At 38.8% G+C, this 18,566-nt stretch overlaps 2 protein-coding genes across 5 annotated transcripts in view; one reads left to right on the top strand and one right to left on the bottom strand.

The window, feature by feature from the left end:
* The window catches only part of lysmd1 (LysM, putative peptidoglycan-binding, domain containing 1), an 87,087-nt gene extending 71,872 nt beyond the window's left edge, over positions 1-15,215 (bottom strand). For 2 of the 3 annotated variants that reach the window (XM_057834347.1, XM_057834348.1), the window contains exons 1-3: positions 13,216-15,215; positions 12,560-12,867; positions 5,776-5,992 (exon numbers count right to left, since the gene is read on the bottom strand). In XM_057834347.1, coding sequence (XP_057690330.1) covers positions 5,812-5,992; positions 12,560-12,867; positions 13,216-13,401 — 675 coding nt within the window. In that variant the 5' untranslated portion in view covers positions 13,402-15,215 and the 3' untranslated portion in view covers positions 5,776-5,811. Of the gene's footprint in view, positions 1-4,787; positions 5,993-12,559; positions 12,868-13,215 lie in introns of those variants that run through there. The other variant, XM_057834346.1, reaches the window with a different exon arrangement.
* Positions 13,253-17,185, top strand: scnm1 (sodium channel modifier 1). Of its 2 annotated transcripts, none has more exons than XM_057834345.1 (8): positions 13,253-14,585; positions 14,746-14,816; positions 14,911-14,981; positions 15,227-15,321; positions 15,386-15,489; positions 15,568-15,668; positions 15,742-15,853; positions 15,929-17,185. In XM_057834345.1, exons 1-8 carry the CDS (start codon positions 14,535-14,537, stop codon positions 16,053-16,055), a joined length of 732 nt encoding a protein of 243 aa, XP_057690328.1. In that variant the 5' UTR covers positions 13,253-14,534; the 3' UTR covers positions 16,056-17,185. The 2 variants fall into 2 exon arrangements, with proteins under 2 accessions (XP_057690328.1, XP_057690327.1); XM_057834344.1 differs by having other exon boundaries at positions 13,254-14,585; positions 14,911-14,999.
* The last annotated feature ends 1,381 nt before the right edge of the window (positions 17,186-18,566 follow it).

Raw genomic sequence — 18,566 nt, 5'->3', positions numbered from 1 at the left:
TAACATTCTAAACAAAGTGATCCATGGATAGAAATACTCGTAGTTCTTAAAAGATAAATGTTGTACAAGTCATAGAAATTTTATATTAAAACCCCTCTTAATTTTTTCGTTTTAATAAAATTTGTAACATTTTCAATCAAAAAATAAACTTGTAGCCCGCCATTGTTGATGTCAATAATTACACAATGTTCATGGTGCTGAAACCCATAAAATCAGTCGCACCCAAGCGCCAGCAGAGGGCGACAAAACTCTAAAAACACAAGTAACAAGTGGACATTGCACTGCTGCTGTCATTTTAATCTGTTTGCGCGGGGCATGTGAGTTAATTGCGTCAAATATTTTAACGTGATTGATTTTAAAAATTAATTACCGCCCGTTAACGCGATAATTTTGACAGCCCTAATAAAAATGAATGAAAACATGTAACAAATACATGTTACAATTAGGTCATTGCAAAATAAACATAAAATCAGTGTTGTGCATACTATAAAAAAACAAGAATAAAAGTTAATACACTCATGTAAAGCTGTCGGAACACCAGGGCCGAATGAAGAGGACACTGGGATGCACATATATATACACGTACAGTAGAGGTCCCGCTTAGCCAATTGGATGCCAGGAATGGTGGGCAATAACCAATGGCAGAGCAGCTATAACTCTGGGAGCTGCAAGTCCCAGCCGCACTGTATTTTTGCCTTTCGTATCCTGAAATTTCTTTCTTAACAAGATGCAATGTTTTCCTGTTGAAGCGCATCTCAACCTTAAAATTCTGTATGGAGGGATATTTGCGAGTAGAGTTACCACTGTATTTACAGTATGAAATTCATAAGTATTGCGCATTTTTACATGAATTGAAAAAAAAAAAAAAACTACCTTAATTTACAGACTATAAGGTACACCTGACTATAAGCCGCCACCCACCAAATTTGATATGAAAACAGCATTCGTTCATGGATAAGCCACACTGGACAATAAGCCGCAGCCCTCCTCACGAGTATGGGATCTACCTAGGGCTGCAGCTATCGAATATTTTAGTAATCGAGTAATCGACTGAAAATTCTATCGATTAATCGAGTAATCGGATAAAACAAATATATTTTTAGGTGAAGAGCAATTATAGATATACATGAGAAAACAAGACATTTATCATTTTCAGTCAATCAATGTCTTTATTTTTGATGTACAGTGATACCTCAGCTCACGAACGCTTAAGCTCACGAACTTTTCGCCTTAAGAACATTAAATTCGCGAGCATATATTCTCTGCTGACGAACTAGTTTTCGGCGGACGAACCAATTCACGCGGTCGAAAAGCGCCACGAGAAGCTGACGCACGCTCACGGCGTCCCAGTTCGTCCCCTCACTTTCGTTGAGTGCGGACGTGGTTTGTGTTTGATAGACATTTTGGACCATATTGAGTGTACTTTTGCTATTATGGGACCGAAAAAGAGTTACCTACAGTCCTTATGGAAGGTGACTCGTGTTACCAATTCGCCCTCGACTGGTAATTGGCGGTGCTTTCAGCTTCCCGCCGTAGTGAGAAGTGGACCGGCGAGTCACGATGGCTCGTTGTCGTCGGTTGTCTTCGGTTCGCCCGATTTCCTCTCCAGAAAGGAGGCGGCGTGCATACAAACACCCAGAGGCGTCGGATGGCTTTTTGTGGGCACTTTTATTAACAACCAAAAGCATGTGGGGGGCACAGCAGTGGAGTCTACGCTAACTGCGCACTTTGCCGGTAACACTCTCCTTCCAAACAGTAACTCCCTCCCTCCCTCCTCCTCCCACTCCATTCCATCAAGCCATCAACTACCATCACAAAGGTAAATAAAACGACTTTATTATACAGTACAGTTTATTTCTTTAATTATAATACAATAGCACATTTATTATACATAAAATAAGGTATATTTTTGTGTAGTTTTAAGGCTTATTTAGTAGAAAATTATGTTTTATGGGGACCTGGGAACGGATTATTCTCATTTTAATGGTTTCTTATGGGAAATAAATGTTCGGAAGACGAACTTTTCGCCTTACACACACTTTCTGGGAACCAATTATGTTCGTGAGCTGAGGTATCACTGTATATTGTTGAAAACAGCCAACAATTGCATCTCAGATGTAACTAGAATTAAAAAAAAAAAAAAAAAGACTAATTCACTGCTTTCACTCAAAAAAACCTTTAGATCTTATTTTAAAAAAAATATATATATATAAAATATATATATATATATATATATATATATATATACACACCTAAAAATGCCTTTACGCTTGATAACACACATCACTTAAAAGTTAGGATTTTTTTTCCCCACGTTTTTCAATTGAATTTCTCTTTTGTGTCAAGCCATTTTAAGCTCTAGTTAAGTTTTAAGTTAGTCTAAACTGTAAGTCCTGATAGGATTTTGAGTTTTTGCACTGTTCAAAATAAATGTATTATACAGGCTGTATTGGAGCACATTAGGGACCAGTGCTACTTGGTGTTTTATCCAGCAATGACTACTGAGCTAAAATTGATAGTTAGCATTATTGAGTTTTTATTTGACACCCTCATCACTCCACAACGCTATGTTATGTTAAAGCCTGTATGTTAGACACGTTAGCCACGCATCGAAAGTGGTCTTAATTAATTAAAACCTAGCCCTCCGCAGGGCTAACGTAAGATGAGCTAGTAGTGACAGTAACGTTAATCTTATATATTAGCGCTTAGCGCTCTTTATTAGCGCTTAGCGCTCTACTGCTTTAAGATGGCGGCTGTTTGCTAACGCTGCCCAGACGCGGCCTAGTCTGTCGAAAGGTATCTAGTTCAACATACATGTGATCTCTATGAGACTCATCAGACGCTAGCTGCAACTAATGTAGCATGTGCGGGCTAGTATTTAGCAACGTCGGCGTCGTTTGTGGCGGCTGTCGGCTGCAGTAAAAAAAAAATTTTTCCCCCCTTCTTCCTCTCCGCACGTGACAGCGCGTTGTCCCACATTAAAAGGAGTCCTAGCAAAACGTGATGTTTAGAGCTGTCAAAATAAACGATTACTCGAGGTGAATAAAATTACTCGGATCAGTTTTTAAACTCGAGTTACTCGAGTTGCTCGAGTATTCGTTTCAGCTCTAGATCTACCAAAAGATATTAACACTTTATTCGACAGCGGCATGATAAGACTCTCATAAAATCAAATGAACCACCACGAACCAATTGGCTGCAAAGCTTCATTGCTTCAAGAAGCTTCATTTGGCCAAAACTGCTCCCTTGGAGGAGACAGCCAACCTCTGCTGCCACCTGGTGTCAACAGTGTTGTCGTCCAACATGCCTCCTAGCATGCATTGCAGCAATGTAAACAACAATCAAAATTCATATTCTGTGCTAATTATTTCTTCAGTTACTCTTCCAGTTGTTTCATTAATTGCCAACTCTGGTATTTGGTAACACTTTATATGACAGTGACAACATAAAACTGTCATAAGACCATCATTATTATTACATGATACTGCCATGAGCATTAATGAATGCTTATGGCAGATGTCATTTTGTGTCGTCTGGCAAATTATCTCACTTTTGAATAGATGTAAAAGATCCGAGCTGGACATAAATGGTGTGTTGGTGAAATAATTTGCCAAATGATACCTAATGACATCTGTTATAAGCGTTCAATAATGCCCATAATAGTGTCATAAGCATTTCATAATTATGACAGTCTTATGGCACTCTAATGACGCTGCTGTCAAATAAAGTGTTACCTATTAACCCAAATAAATCAACAAATAAGCTGCAGGATTCAAAATGAGGGAAAAAAGTTGCGGCGTATAGTCCGAAAATTACTTTAATTAATGCCTATATGTAGAAATGTGTATTATTGAATTTAATTACAGTGATGTGATATACGCCAATTAAAATGTTGTTTAAAAAATAAGTTGGTAACACTTTACAATAAGGGGCCCTTAATTAACATTAGTTAATGCATTTTTAGACAACTAATGTTTAAGTAACATTACAATAATTAACATAATTGCTTATCTAACATTTATTAATATATTAATTAACATGAGTTAATGCATTAGCTAATGCATTAGTTAATACATTAGGTAATGCATAGCTAAACAGTAACTAATGGTTTGGTAAAATTAAAAATATATATATAGGCCTATATAGGGTTAGGGTTTGTTAACTTCACATTTATAATTTCTTAGTTAAGTATTACTTAACCTTAATTAACCACTACTGAATGTTTTTTGGACCCTTATTGTAAAGTGTAGCACACATATCCCTTAACTAATAAATTATAAATGCATAAGTTCCCCCCTCTTAACCTTTGTTAACCATTACTGAATGCTTTTTGGACCCTTATTGTAAAGTGTAGCACATGTGTCCCTTAACTAAGAAATTATAAATGTTTAAGTTAACAAATCTAACCCTATATAGGCCTATATATATTTCTAATTTTACCAAACTATTAGTTACTGTCTGGTTATGCATTAACTAATGCATTAACTCATGTTAATTAATATATTAATAAATGTTATATAAGCAATTAAATGAATTATTGTCATGTTACTTAAACATGAGTTACTGTCTAAAAATGCTGCATTAACTAATGTTAATTAAAGGACCCTTATTGTAAAGTGTTACCATTTAAATGTTCAATCCAATACCTAAGCCCATTTTTAAAAACTTTTTTTTAACAAAAAGAAAAAAAAAAAAGAAAAAAACAAAATGTCCAACAACAGCAAAAAAGTCAAGAAAATCACAACCAAGATACCTCAATTCATCACATTGAAACACTAACTTTATTTTTTATATAATCATGTCAAACAAGATATTGGCCGTATTTTCCGTACTATAAGGCACATCGGAGTATAAGGCGCACTTTCAATGAATGGCCAATTTTAAAGCTGTTTTCATATATAGGGTGCACAGCATTATAAGGCGTAGTAGTAGTAGTAGTAGTAGTACACTGAAAAAAAAAAACTGGTGGATTTACTTGATGTCATCAACAATTTGCACTTGCTTTTACTAAGTAAATTTTACTGCTTGTGAATTGAACTTAATATTGCAAGCAGTAAAATTTTGCTGCATGTGAATTGAACTTAATATTGCAAGCAGTAAAATTTACTTAACAGAAGTAAGTGCAAATTGTTACCATGATTTTATCAAGTAAATCCACCAGTTTTTTTTTTCTTCAGTACAGTAGTAGTTGTGGTTGCGTTTTTCATCCATTAGATAGTGCTGCGCTAAAGGGAATGTCATGCCATGATCAACCAATATTGATACACACATATAAGGTGCATCAGATTATAAGGTGCACTGTCTGGTTTGAGAAAATTTAAGGCTTCTTGGTGTGCCTTATAGTGCGGAAAATTTATGACCCCGAAAGCTTTGTTCAACATAATACGATTCCAAGGTATCGGATCCGGAATCGGCAGATCCTCCAAATTAGGGGACTAGTACTCACATACAAAAATAAGTGATATAGTTCCTTCCATAAGAAATAAAAACAACTACAAGAGTTGTTGTCCACAAAACTTTTCATTACAAAAGCAACATACATAAATGAATTAAGCTTATTCCTCTTACATAAATGACTATCATGTGGGTTTTTATCAAAATGACATTTGCTGTAGTGAATAAGTTAATAGCTTTAGTACAATATTGCCTATTGTTCCATGTTGGCGAAGAGTCTCATGACTGCCGCCGACATGTGACTTGTCACACACGGTTCATATGCACCTTTAGCAGTGGATTAAATAGTGTTAAAAAAAAAAAAAAAGTATGAAAGCATACCGAAGTTCAGTGTGCTGCTACGTTAGTGTTGTTCCTTCACAGCTCGAAGATGTCGTCCTCTCGCTCCTTCAGTCGCATGGTAAGCTTAGTGGTGGTGAGCGGCACGGCGGCGGCATTGGGAGGCTCCCCGCCGGCGGCAGATCGGCGGCGTCTCCCCGGAGGCGGACGTGGACGGTCCTCGGTCCTGGTGGAGCAAACCGCCTCCAGGTCGGCAAGCCTGTCAGGGAAGAGAAAGGATATGAGCTTTTTGGTCATTGATGGTAGCTTTCCATGTAATGAAAAAGCTACCATCTATATATATACCGTATTGGCCCGAATATAAGACGATGTTTTTTGCACTGAAATAAGATTGAAAAAGAGGAGGTCGTCTTATAACTGCGGTCTTAAAAAAAAAAAAAAAAAAAAAAAAAAAAAAAAAAAAAACTGCGGCCTAGACATATACCCATTCACGACGCTTGATGGCGCCAGTCATCAATGAATCGAATGCTGAACGCGACTCGGGCGGCCAAAGCGAACCCCTGACACGAAGAAGAAAGTGGTAAGAAGGAAAAGAGAAGAAAATACCGGTAATAGAAGAGATAACCGAAAATGGAGAAACTTCGCGACAATTTGGAGAAAAGTGGGTCGAAGATTGGCCAGGTTAACCGGTGTTTGGCCATTCCTTACTACGCGGCGAAACGTCCTACACAATGCTCAGGGCGCTTGCATATGCATTCACACGCATGCGCACATCGGTTGGAAGCGGCGAGTACTCACTATTTTTGTTTTTATTTAGTTATTTAGAACCTTTTCACAGCCTCAAAGATACTTTTTGCATGTATTACCCTCTCATACTTTTAACCATTGTGTTTTTTTGTGTTAGCTTTGAAGCAGTTGACCACATTAGTCACGTAGCGTATTTAAATCGTCCTTATTTGACATAACTACATTTAAGTATTTTCTGCAGGCATTTCTTTAGTACGTTATTCCTGTATGCATCTAAACAAAACAAGTTTAGAGCGCACGGTAGTAATTTAGGTGTCAAATTCGACTAATGTAGGACGTTTCGCCGATGTAGCACATTTTGGCAGAACACCGGCAGCTGAGAAGTTATGACGCAAACTTCAAGTTGATGGTGATAAATGAGGCGGTGTCTTCAAACAACTGCAAAGCGGCTGTGAAATATGGTGTCACAGAGTGTAATGTACGGAGATGGAGAGCTCAAAAAGATCGCCTAAAAAATGCTCAGTCAGAGAAAAGCTTTCCGTGGTCGTTTCTGTATAAAAATTAATTTGGTGTTCAAAAAGTCTTTTTTCAAACTTAAGTCTTGAAAAAGAGGGGGTCGTCTTATAATCGGGGTCGTCTTATATTCGGGCCAATACGGTATATATATATGACAGAAAACACTTAGGTGACTTGATGTTCCGCTCTGAGACCCCCAATGTGGCCAAATTTCAAAACTGTCCTATTTGCATGTGTGATACATCATTAAAAAGCTTAAAATCTCAATTTTCTGGGGGAAGAAAATTTTTAAACAAGAGGGCATTTAAAGAAAAAAAAAATGTTTAAACAGCAAAACCCTAACTGGAGGTGAGAGCACGCGAGAGCATAATTAAAGACGCCATTATGTTAACGAGATATTATCGCCTACTCACCTCTTTTCGATCGAAAAACTCCATGCAGCATGTATCACCGACTGTCAAGACACAGCTGTCAATGGCCACAGCCAGATTTTTTAGGGGGATTTTTTGGGGGGAAATGGTAAAATAACAAGGGTCGCGATGCAGAAATTGCAGATTTTCATTTTCATTTACATACAGTGCCTTGCAAAAGTATTCGGCCCACTTGAATCTTGCAACCTTTCGCCACATTTCAGGCTTCAAACATAAAGATATGAAATTGAATTTTTTTGTCAAGAATCAACAACAAGTGGGACACAATCGTGAAGTGGAACAACATTTATTGGATAATTTAAACTTTTTTAACAAATAAAAAACTGAAAAGTGGGGCGTGCAATATTATTCAGCCCCTTTACTTTCAGTGCAGCAAACTCACTCCAGAAGTTCAGTGAGGATCTCTGAATGATCCAATGTTGTCCTAAATGACCAATGATGATAAATAGAATCCACCTGTGTGTAATCAAGTCTCCGTATAAATGCACCTGCTCTGTGATAGTCTCAGGGTTCCGTTTAAAGTGCAGAGAGCATTATGAAAACCAAGGAACACACCAGGCAGGTCCGAGATACTGTTGTGGAGAAGTTTAAAGCCGGATTTGGATACAAAAAGATTTCCCAAGCTTTAAACATCTCAAGGAGCACTGTTCAAGCCATCATATTGAAATGGAAGGAGCATCAGACCACTGCAAATCTACCAAGACCCGGCCGTCCTTCCAAACTTTCTTCTCAAACAAGGAGAAAACTGATCAGAGATGCAGCCAAGAGGCCCATGATCACGCTGGATGAACTGCAGAGATCTACAGCTGAGGTGGGAGAGTCTGTCCATAGGACAACAATCAGTCGTACACTGCACAAATCTGGCCTTTATGGAAGAGTGGCAAGAAGAAAGCCATTTCTCAAAGATATCCATAAAAAGTCTCGTTTAAAGTTTGTCACAAGCCACCTGGGAGACACACCAAACATGTGGAAGAAGGTGCTCTGGTCAGATGAAACCAAAATTGAACTTTTTGGCCACAATGCAAAACGATACTTTTGGCGTAAAAGCAACACAGCTCATCACCCTGAACACACCATCCCCACTGTCAAACATGGTGGTGGCAGCATCATGGTTTGGGCCTGCTTTTCTTCAGCAGGGACAGGGAAGATGGTTAAAATTGACGGGAAGATGGATGCAGCCAAATACAGGAACATTCTGGAAGAAAACCTGTTGGTATCTGCACAAGACCAGAGACTGGGACGGAGATTTATCTTCCAACAGGACAATGATCCAAAACAAAGCCAAATCTACAATGGAATGGTTCAAAAATAAACGTATCCAGGAGTAAGAATGGCCAAGTCAAAGTCCAGACCTGAATCCAATGGAGAATCTGTGGAAAGAGCTGAAGACTGCTGTTCACAAACACTCTCCATCCAACCTCACTGAGCTCGAGCTGTTTTGCAAGGAAGAATGGGCAAGAATGTCAGTCTCTCGATGTGCAAAACTGATAGAAACATACCCCAAGCGACTTGCAGCTGTAATTGGAGCCAAAGGTGGCGCTACAAAGTATTAACGCAAGGGGGCCGAATAATATTGCACGCCCCACTTTTTAGTATTTATTTGTTAAAAAAGTTTAAATTATCCAATAAATTTTGTTCCACTTCACGATTGTGTCCCACTTGTTGTTGATTCTTGACAAAAAATTAAAATTTTATATCGTTATGTTTGAAGCCTGAAACGTGGCGAAAGGTTGCAAGGTTCAAGGGGGCCGAATACTTTTGCAAGGCACTGTACATATATCCTTTTAAACTTTTTTTTTTCCACTTTGTTTGTCTGAATCGATTATCATCTAAAATATTGGGGGGGAAATGCGACAGAAACGAAAAAAATACAATTTAGCGATAGTTATGAGGTAGATATCCATGACTTTTTTACCGACGCTAATTTTTTCGTTGTGACGTAATTTGTTTAAAAGTTTAAAATATGCAAGTAAATTTTTTGTAAAGTCATTTTATATTAGACATCAATTAATGATTCTAAGCTAAAAATGACAGACATTTCGAATGATAAATACGATTACTTACCTTCTTTTTATGGCTAGGTTGAAATAAAAGCAGTTGCGAGACGTCTGTAAACGGAGGTTTCCAGGGTAAAACGGACAGATTAAAAATAGTTCAGAGGCTTAATGCGTGATGAATCTGCTATGGCAGCATATAGACATATTGTTCTATCAAACACAACATTTCTTTTGGCTTAAAATACAGCAGTTTATTTTTAAAGAGGGGTACAAGAGCAGAAACTGCTTTTTCTGTCTTATCTGTGATTTCCGCCATATATACAGGTGTATATATATATATATATATATATATATATATACACTTTTTTTTTTTTTTCCTGTCCTTAACGGCATTTCTTCAGCGTGCCGCCCAGCTAAAACGACCGGAATTCTCATGCAACACGGGCTTTTATGGTTGACACCCCAAAAATGATCTTTTGGCCAAAAACGCATGTTTTTTGAAAAAAGGAGGGGAAAAAAATGAAAAATTTTAAAACACTACTTGTCCCGACAATTTTTGTACAAATCACATAATTTATCAATATAAAAATTCAGGATGCCGAGGGGCAGAAACGTTTTTGCTGAAAACGTACAGTTCAGCCAAAATTAGCTAAAAACATACCCATTCTTTTCTAATGGGCAAAATTACCCATTAATTTCCAATGGCCATATTCGCCATTCATTTCAATAGCACAAAAACTTTCCATTTAACCCTATTGATTTCCAAACCAAGGGACTCAACATCAACAGGCAGTTACCCCAAAATGCCCCCAAATCAACAAGGAAGTGACCAAATATAAACAGGTTGTGACCCTTAAATACCTCCAAATCAACAAGGAAGTGACCAAATATAAACAGTTTGTGACCCTTAAATACCTCCAAATCAACAGGAAGTGAGTGAAGTGACCCTGAAATGCTTCAAAATTCACAAGAAGTAACCCAACATGGACGAAAGTGAACCCAATAAGCCCTAAAAACAACAGGAAGTGACCTCAAACTCCCCCTACATGAACAGAAAGTGACGTGACCCAATATGATCAGGAAATGAGATGCTTGTCTTTGTCAAAAAAAATCTCCCCATCATGCTGGGACTGCATCCAGGGCAAACAACTGAAGGGAGTGTGTAGAGTAGATACAGATGGAGCAACAAAGTGTGGAGAAGATTGGGCAGTAGGAGTCATTTTTGGTTTAAAATAGTATTATTTGCACTGATTTTTAAAGCCTTGGTACAGTTGTTCAAGAGCTGAGATGCTGATGCTGACTTAATAGTTTATTTTTCATTGGGGTCGTTTATGTGTTTTGCTTTTTTGAGACAGTTTAAAATATTATTTACATGTTTACTGACTGAATTTGCCATCTCTGTGTTATCTACAATGTTTTGTGTTTATCACTGAATGAACAGTTCAATTTCTTGTTACCAACCATTGTGTGTTATTCAAACTCACCTAATTCAGCTAGCTAGTTGTTATCAAGAGTACTAAAACCCTTTTCAACATGAATCTGCCAACTAAGTAAGGAGGCTAAATAACTTTAAACTTTTAATACATGCTCAGATAGGCCGGTATCCGTATCGGTCGGTATCGGATCGGAAGTGCAAAACAATATCGGTGTCGGATCGGAAGTGCAAAAACCTGGATCGGGACATCCGTATTTTAGATAAAAAGTTAACTAGGATCACTCGGATGGTTCGCTACAACAGAGCATTCCTGAGAAGTCTACTGCTTTAAGATGGCAGCTGTTTAGTAACGGCGAGTCTTTCATTTCGTATCTAGTTCTACATACATGTGATATCTACCGTAGCATTATGTGGGTGTAGTTCTATGCAACATGGGTGAAGATGGCAGCTGTCGCCGTTTTTTTTTTTAAATCTAGCGGCATGAGTTGTGGATGTTACTCTCGGTCCGTTCCCCATTGCGTCCCCAAGACCGCGCTGATTGTATTTTAGTTCCGCCTTACTTAGCATATTCAAATGATTGGAATATGGATGTTTGTGAATCGTTCTTGAATCTTCAGCAGCCGAATCGCAAATAATTTCACACACCTTTAATGTCAACATATCACCACCTACAGGTGATTTATATCACTACCTTACATTGCCGAATTGTGTCCGCTCCATCCTGCCTAATCACGTCCCTCAGGCCCCTTACATGGTGTCCACGGGTAAATATAATTAGTAGGGCTGTCAAAATTATCGCGTTAACGGGCGGTAATTTTTTTTTTTTTTTTATTAATCACGTTAAAATATTTGACGCAATTAACGCACATGCCCCGCTCAAACAGACTAAAATGACAGTAGAGTTATTTGTTTTGTTATTTCTTTTTTGGTGTTTGGCTCCCTCTGCTGGCGCTTGGGTCCAACTGATTTTATGGGTTAGTACCATGAGTGAACATGGTGTAATTATTGACATCAACAATGGTGAGCTACTAGTTTATTTTCTGATTGAAAATTTTACAAATTTTAATAAAACGAAAACATTAAGAGGGGTTTTAATATAAAATTTCTATAACTTGTACTAACATTTATCTTTTAAGAACTACAAGTCTTTTTATCCATGGATCGCTTTAAGAAAATGAAAATAATGTGAATGCCATCTTGTTGATTTATTGTAATAATAAACAAATACAGTACTCACTGTATGTACCGTATGTTGAATGTATATATCAGTCTTTCCATTCCAACAATAATTTACAGAAAAATATGGCTTATTTTATAGATGGTTTGAATTGCGATTAATTACGATTAATTTTTAAGCTGTAATTAACTCGATTAAAAATTTTAATCGTTTGACAGCCCTAAAATAAACATATTTAAAAACCGCAATTGGAGGATATCAAACTCCCATGTGATACATTAAAACTCTTCAGACTATAACGACACTCAGATTCCTTTTCTCCATGTCGAAGCAGCTGAACAGGACAGGTTAAAAAAAAAAAAAAAATGATATACATCCAATTCATTTAAACTGACAGGACTGGCTAATGTTTCAATGCCATTGACAATGCTAGAAGTCAAATTCGTTTCATCTGACAAATCAATCAAAATGACGTCTAGCACCATCAATAGAAGCCAAAGAGGGATTAAAAGTACATTCCAACCTTTTCTCGGCGTCTTGCCATCTTCTAGCAGCCGCCCTCTTTGACTCGCTAATAAAGCCGTCCAGTCGGCTCAAGAAATCCCCCGCCGTCACATCTTTGCCAACGCAAGTGGGAATCACCGCCTGGCTTTTGTTGACCTCAACGCCGCCCAAACGAGGTCCTTTTTCTTCCTCGTCGTCGTCCTCAACGTCAGCATCTGTAGCGCCAGTGTGCGTATCCAAGTGCGACGGCAAAGGGATGGACAAGAATTTCTTGAGGAAGATGGAGTCATTGGTGTACAGACGGTTGACTCGTTTGATCTGTTCCATCTGAAAAATAACAATTCGGTAGCAGTGTGAAAATTTTTCACCACAAACGAGTGACGTTTTTTCTATAAATTTGTGTCCAGCTTCACGGAGGTTGTTGACGCACATGATTTACTTTTACGGGCCAGAACTGGCCCACCAGCTACCAGTTTGACACCTGCAATTTACAAGAATTTTCCTATGTGTTTTCACTTATTTTTCTGGAACTGTTACTCCAACGCTGTCCAAATTTGTTCGTATTTTTTATTTTTTATTTTTTTTTTAAACAAAGAAGCAAAGTAAATGATCAATTTTTACAAAGATTATAGGGCATGACCAAACAAAAAGAGCAAGTTACTGTAGACTACTTACAGTGACTCCATATTTCAGGGCAAGCCCCTGGAGGGTTTCACCGGGCTGTGTCCGATGTTCGATGTGTCTCCGTCGGACCGGGGACAGATTGGACCGGACCAGGCTGCCATACGACCTACTCCCGCGACCGCCCCGCAACAGGCCGCTTCCTCCGGCTGCGTCCGCGGGCACTTTCCCCGCGGACATGAAGAGGAAGTCAGGACGAAATCAAGTCAACTTTCCCGGTATCGTAGGTTAGCAAACATGGCTGCCCTGTACTGACAAGCGCGACAATTCGGTTGTTTGTCTGTTGTGTCTTATCAAATAAACAGCTTAACCGGCATTGAGCTCTCCACAGACGGGAAACGTAGCTTCAGTGACTCGCTGAATTCACCTACACGGTACAAGTGTTGCCATTAAGATGTAAAAAGAGTGACGAAGTGGTAAAAAGTTGTCGCGACTGAGACAAAGTGGAGCTGCCTTTCAGCCGAATCCTTCCCGCTGACATATGTTGCCATGGATGCCGTGTGAGTGACAGCTCCTATGATCAATAGGGTGTGATGCATTTGGGTACACTCGGAACTACATGGTATATGTACCACTTTTGTGGCTGTACAATAACGTCAGTCATTTTTAAACATTGAAATTTTGATTAAACAATTCTTTTCACTAATATAAAATATATTTGAAGGTTATTCACTTGGTGATAAAGTTTCCGATATTGATCTTTTCACTAATATCAAATATATTTGAAGGTTAGTCACATGGTGATAAAGTTTCCGATATTGAAAAGCAAAATTTACTCTTACCTTAAACGCCACATTACTCGTCTGCCCGACCGCTAACAAAAAGGCTAAACTCGGCTTCAAAAGTTCAAAAACTTCAAAAAAACTGCATTCACGATAAAGTCATTTATTTAAAAGAGGGGGGGGAAAACTATCAAGGCAAATTTCATTGAATATCCTCATATTGCCTCGCTACATTATAGCGCTAATGTTATTTTTTGTAGAATAATCTTAGCATCAGCTAATGTTGACAGGAGTTCCCATGATGCGTTGCGCATGATGCCTTCACTAGCACACGTTGCTGTTTATTTAGTATGAATTAAATGACGGCCTTAAAGTATAAACACTTTCGAAGGAAAACATTTAATCAGTGATATATTTAAAGAAATTTCTGTTGTAATTCGTAGGTATCTACTATCCAGTAAAAAAATGTACTTTTTAAAACAGTAATTCTAATGTTACAGTGACTTTGAATGTCACATGATTCTCGCCGGATAGTATCAAATTTGAATCTGTGGAGATGCTAAACGTTTTGCTTTGCTTTACAAAATAATTATGTCTTTTAAACGCGAAGGCGACGATAAGAGTCAACTAAATATCCTCAAGGTAAGTCGTTATTATTATAGCGTGTTTTTTTGTCAATCGATACATAATGCAAGATGCTAAGATAGCTAATGCTAGCAGAAGCGTTACTTGAATTCAACGTAAATACAACAATAACAAACTCAACTTATAGAATGCATTATTACGACTTTTTTGTTCGCAGAAACGACGCGTCGCGGACCTACTGTCAAACTTTATTCCAGACGACGAAGCAACACTTTTGAGCAATGGAAGGTAAAACGTAAACAACAACAACTGACCATACTGTCTACAGTCATTCTAGTTTACATAAACTCAGTTTACGCAACAAATATATTTTTTTTTATAGGTACACTTGTCTTGTGTGCCACTTCCGCCCAGTGTTTGACACTGTTGACATGTTGACAGTACACAGGAAAGGTAAAAGACATCTAGAAGGTGCGTTAACTCATTGACAGCGATAGACGTCCAATCTATTTGAAGTGGGAAATGGCTTGGACGTTTTTAGTGAAAAACTCATTTGAAATTACAGCAAAACTGTGAAAAATACAACACTATTGGGCATCTATCAGAATAACAACAGTCATAGTGTCATCAATTCATGAATTTGATACTGTTTGGATGATAAATAGATTATGGAATACGATTTTTATGTATGTTTTAAGGTTTAAAAGCGTTCTATGGTAAGAAGGCTCAGCTCAAGCATGAAATAACAAAACGGAAACAAGAAATCTTCACCCAAGCCGAAGACCAGCAGCAAGTAAGCGTCTCAAAATTGCACTTCCTAACAGACCTTGTCATGGTAGTTGATTCCCTTTTTTCAGGAAGGATCAACTTTAGCAGCACCTTTACTAGCACAAACGCGGAAGCTGACTCATCACGCTTTGCTGAAGACCGGCCCGTATAACAGCTGCCATCGTAAAACCAGGCACGCCACATACATGCGTCGTGTAGTCCCACAAAAATCCCAAGTGATACGTAATTGATGTCTTTTATTTTGTTTTAGCACTAAAACTGAAAAAGCGCCAGCAAACAGCAAAAGTCTATTTCAGCATACGGTGCCACCTTGTGGGATTGCAGAGTCAAACAAGGTTCTCGTCCCGACAGGTAATGTTTACTTTTAAAACTGTAATCCAACTCTAGATTACTGTATGAAAGGAATTGGTTTGGTTTTATACAGAAAGTGAGAAGTCAACCAACACCACACGAGGGCGCCCCCTGGCAGCGTCAACATCTGAACCCATGTCAGCTCAGAGGAGACAAGAGTTGGAGCATTATCTCAAATTGAAAAGGTTCACAACCTCTTTTTGACTTTCAGTCGCCATGATTTCATACATGGACGCTAAACAAACTGTTTTTGCTTGTAGTGACGGGTGGCTGCGAGACCCAAGTGGCCGCTGGGTGAAAGACGACAATGTGGAGTTTGATTCAGACGAGGACGAGCCTGTGTCCCTTATAGCCGAATCATCGGGGAATGTCCAGGAATGGCCATGAGGTTGGGACATTTGCTTGCGGAGAATCAGTAGCACTCCCCTCGAGACTATCAGTCGAGCGGGTGCTAGTAGACAATCACTTGTGTGCTCCTAAGCTCCACCCCTAGCTATTAGGCTCCACGGGTAACTGCCTAACTCACCTGTGACAGGAACGGCCACTGCACATGACTACTTTAGCTTAGCTCATGTGGTAATTACTTAGCACAGCTAGCAGAGCCTGTTAGCCTACAAAGCTAACGTCTATATATACTGCTCATGTCAATTTCCCTGTTCATAAAACTTCAAAACCTGGCTGCTTTTGCTGTTTAAAGTGGAAAGTCAGGTTTTTTGACATTTAGGCTTAATCTTTGAGTTAGCAGGGGTTTAGCTAGTTGGTGAAGTTGTTTTCGAGAAATTCCGTTTCGTTTGCAAGTTATGTTAGTTTCAGAGCTCCGGAGTGGCTAAGCTAATGCGAGTAAATGGCACCTTTAAGCATTCCAAGCGAACGTAAACAGCAAAGATGGCTGATCGCCACAAGTTGTTTTTTTATTTTGGCCTTCAAAAGACATTTTGACCTCCAACAAACCTGACTTCTCATATGTGATCAAATAGTGGAGGAGTACTAATGACATTTTTCCAGATCAGAGGTTGGAAACCCTGACTTCGCACGTTCCTCGAATGCAGCATCAGTCTGCTGAGTATGACTAACGGCCGGCAACATGGCGAAATGTGCATTTAGAGGCTGTGTTAACATACAGAAGAAACAGGCAAAGCAAAGTTTCCACAAATTCTCTATGAAGAACGAGGAAAAATATAAAGTGGTCACCTGCTGCAGGCTACTACATAAAAAATCAGCTGTGGAAAAAAAAAAACGATGTGATATCACTCCGCCCTGCTCCTCTGCAGAACTTCTGGATTACAAATGTTGCTGTTCATACTGCAATTATTGAAATGCAATGGTAAGTTTTAATAACTTTATCCTGAAAACATAGCCAACACTTTTGATTGCATTGGTAATCGATGATTTTCATGTGTGCATGTGTTGTGTTTTTTATTGGCATGCTTATAATGGTGCCATTGACTCGCTAGCTTAGCCACTCCGGAGCCCTGAAACTAACAAATAACTTGCAAACGAAATGGAACTTGTTGAAATCAACTCCACTAACTAACTAAACCTCTGCTAACTCGAAGATTAAGTCGAATGTCAAAAATCCTGAACTTCCGCTTTAACATGTGGATTCATCTACAGTGTTTCACAAAAGCGAGTACACCCCTCGCATTTTTGCACATATTTAAGTATATATTTTCATGGGACAACACTGACAAAATGACACTTTGACACAATGAAAAGTAGTCTGTGTGCAGCTTATATAATAATTTATTCTCCCCTCAAAATAACTCAAAATATAGCCATTTATATCTAAACCCCAGGCAACACAAGTGAGTACACCCCTTAGAAACTACATCCCCAAATGTCCAAATTGAGCACTGCTTGTCATTTTCCCTCCAAAATGTCATGTGACTCGTTACAGGACTGCTGTCGGCATTGCTGCAGAGATTGAAGAAGTGGGGGGTCTGCCTCTTAGTGCTCAGACCATACGCCGCACCACATCTAATTGGTGTGCATGGCTGTCACCCTAGGAGCAAGCCTCTTCTGAAGACGGTACACAAGAAACCCGGCCCAACTCATCACACCATAGGACGTGGTTCCAGAAATCCATGTGCTTTGTTGACATGTCTTCAGCAAACTGTTTGCGGGCTTTCTTGTGTACCGTCTTCAGAAGAGGCTTCCTCCTGGGGTGATAGCCATGCACACCAATTTGATGTAGAGTGCAGCGTATGGTCTGAGCACTAAGAGGCGGACCCCCCACCACTGTAATCTATGCAGCAATGTGCTGACAGCACTCCTGTAACGAGTCACATGACATTTTGGAAGGAAAATGACAAGCAGTACTCAATAGGGACATTTAGGGATGTATGTTTTTTGAAAGGGGTGTACTCACTTTTGTTGCCAGGGGTTTAGATCTCAATGGCTTTATTTTGAGGGGAAAATAAATTAACTCGATTATATTAGCTGCACAGACTACTTTTCATTGTGTCATTTTGGCAGTGTTGTCCCATGAAAAGATATACCTAAATATCTGTAGAAATGCGAGGGGTGTACTCACTTTTGTGATGCACTGTACTATTTAAAGTAGAGGTTCTAACATCTCAAAATATGACCGCTAAATAAACACATTCAACAATACTTAACCAGAATAAAAACTTTCCGTGGCAAAAATTTTTTTTCCCTCTTCTTCTTGCGCCTTTTCTATTGCTTCTTCTTCAGCGGAAATTGTAACTGGCAGCCATCTTGGACAAGGGTGACCGGTGGTCATCTCGAAGATTTCATACTGCGCAACTTCGGCACATTTTTTCTTATTAGTTGCCGAAAAATATGCCTGCATTTTAATACCGTATCTGGAAAACTGCTGTTGCTAAGCTGAGTAAGCAAGACCCAGCAACCACATTTCCTTGATGGCTTGTGACTATT

The sequence above is a fragment of the Corythoichthys intestinalis genome, chromosome 4, assembly GCF_030265065.1.
Source record: "Corythoichthys intestinalis isolate RoL2023-P3 chromosome 4, ASM3026506v1, whole genome shotgun sequence".
Taxonomy (NCBI): domain Eukaryota; kingdom Metazoa; phylum Chordata; class Actinopteri; order Syngnathiformes; family Syngnathidae; genus Corythoichthys; species Corythoichthys intestinalis.
Note: the sequence above shows the minus strand (reverse complement) of the source record. Positions and strands in the feature narration are given on the sequence as shown.

Coding starts and splice junctions, on each gene's coding strand:
- scnm1 (XM_057834344.1), top strand. CDS start 14,535: ATGTCTTTTAAACGCGAAGGCGACGATAAGAGTCAACTAAATATCCTC. Junction 14,586..14,745: donor GTCAACTAAATATCCTCAAG/GTAAGTCGTTAT, acceptor TTTTGTTCGCAG/AAACGACGCGTCGCGGACCT. Junction 15,322..15,385: donor AAGCCGAAGACCAGCAGCAA/GTAAGCGTCTCA, acceptor CCCTTTTTTCAG/GAAGGATCAACTTTAGCAGC.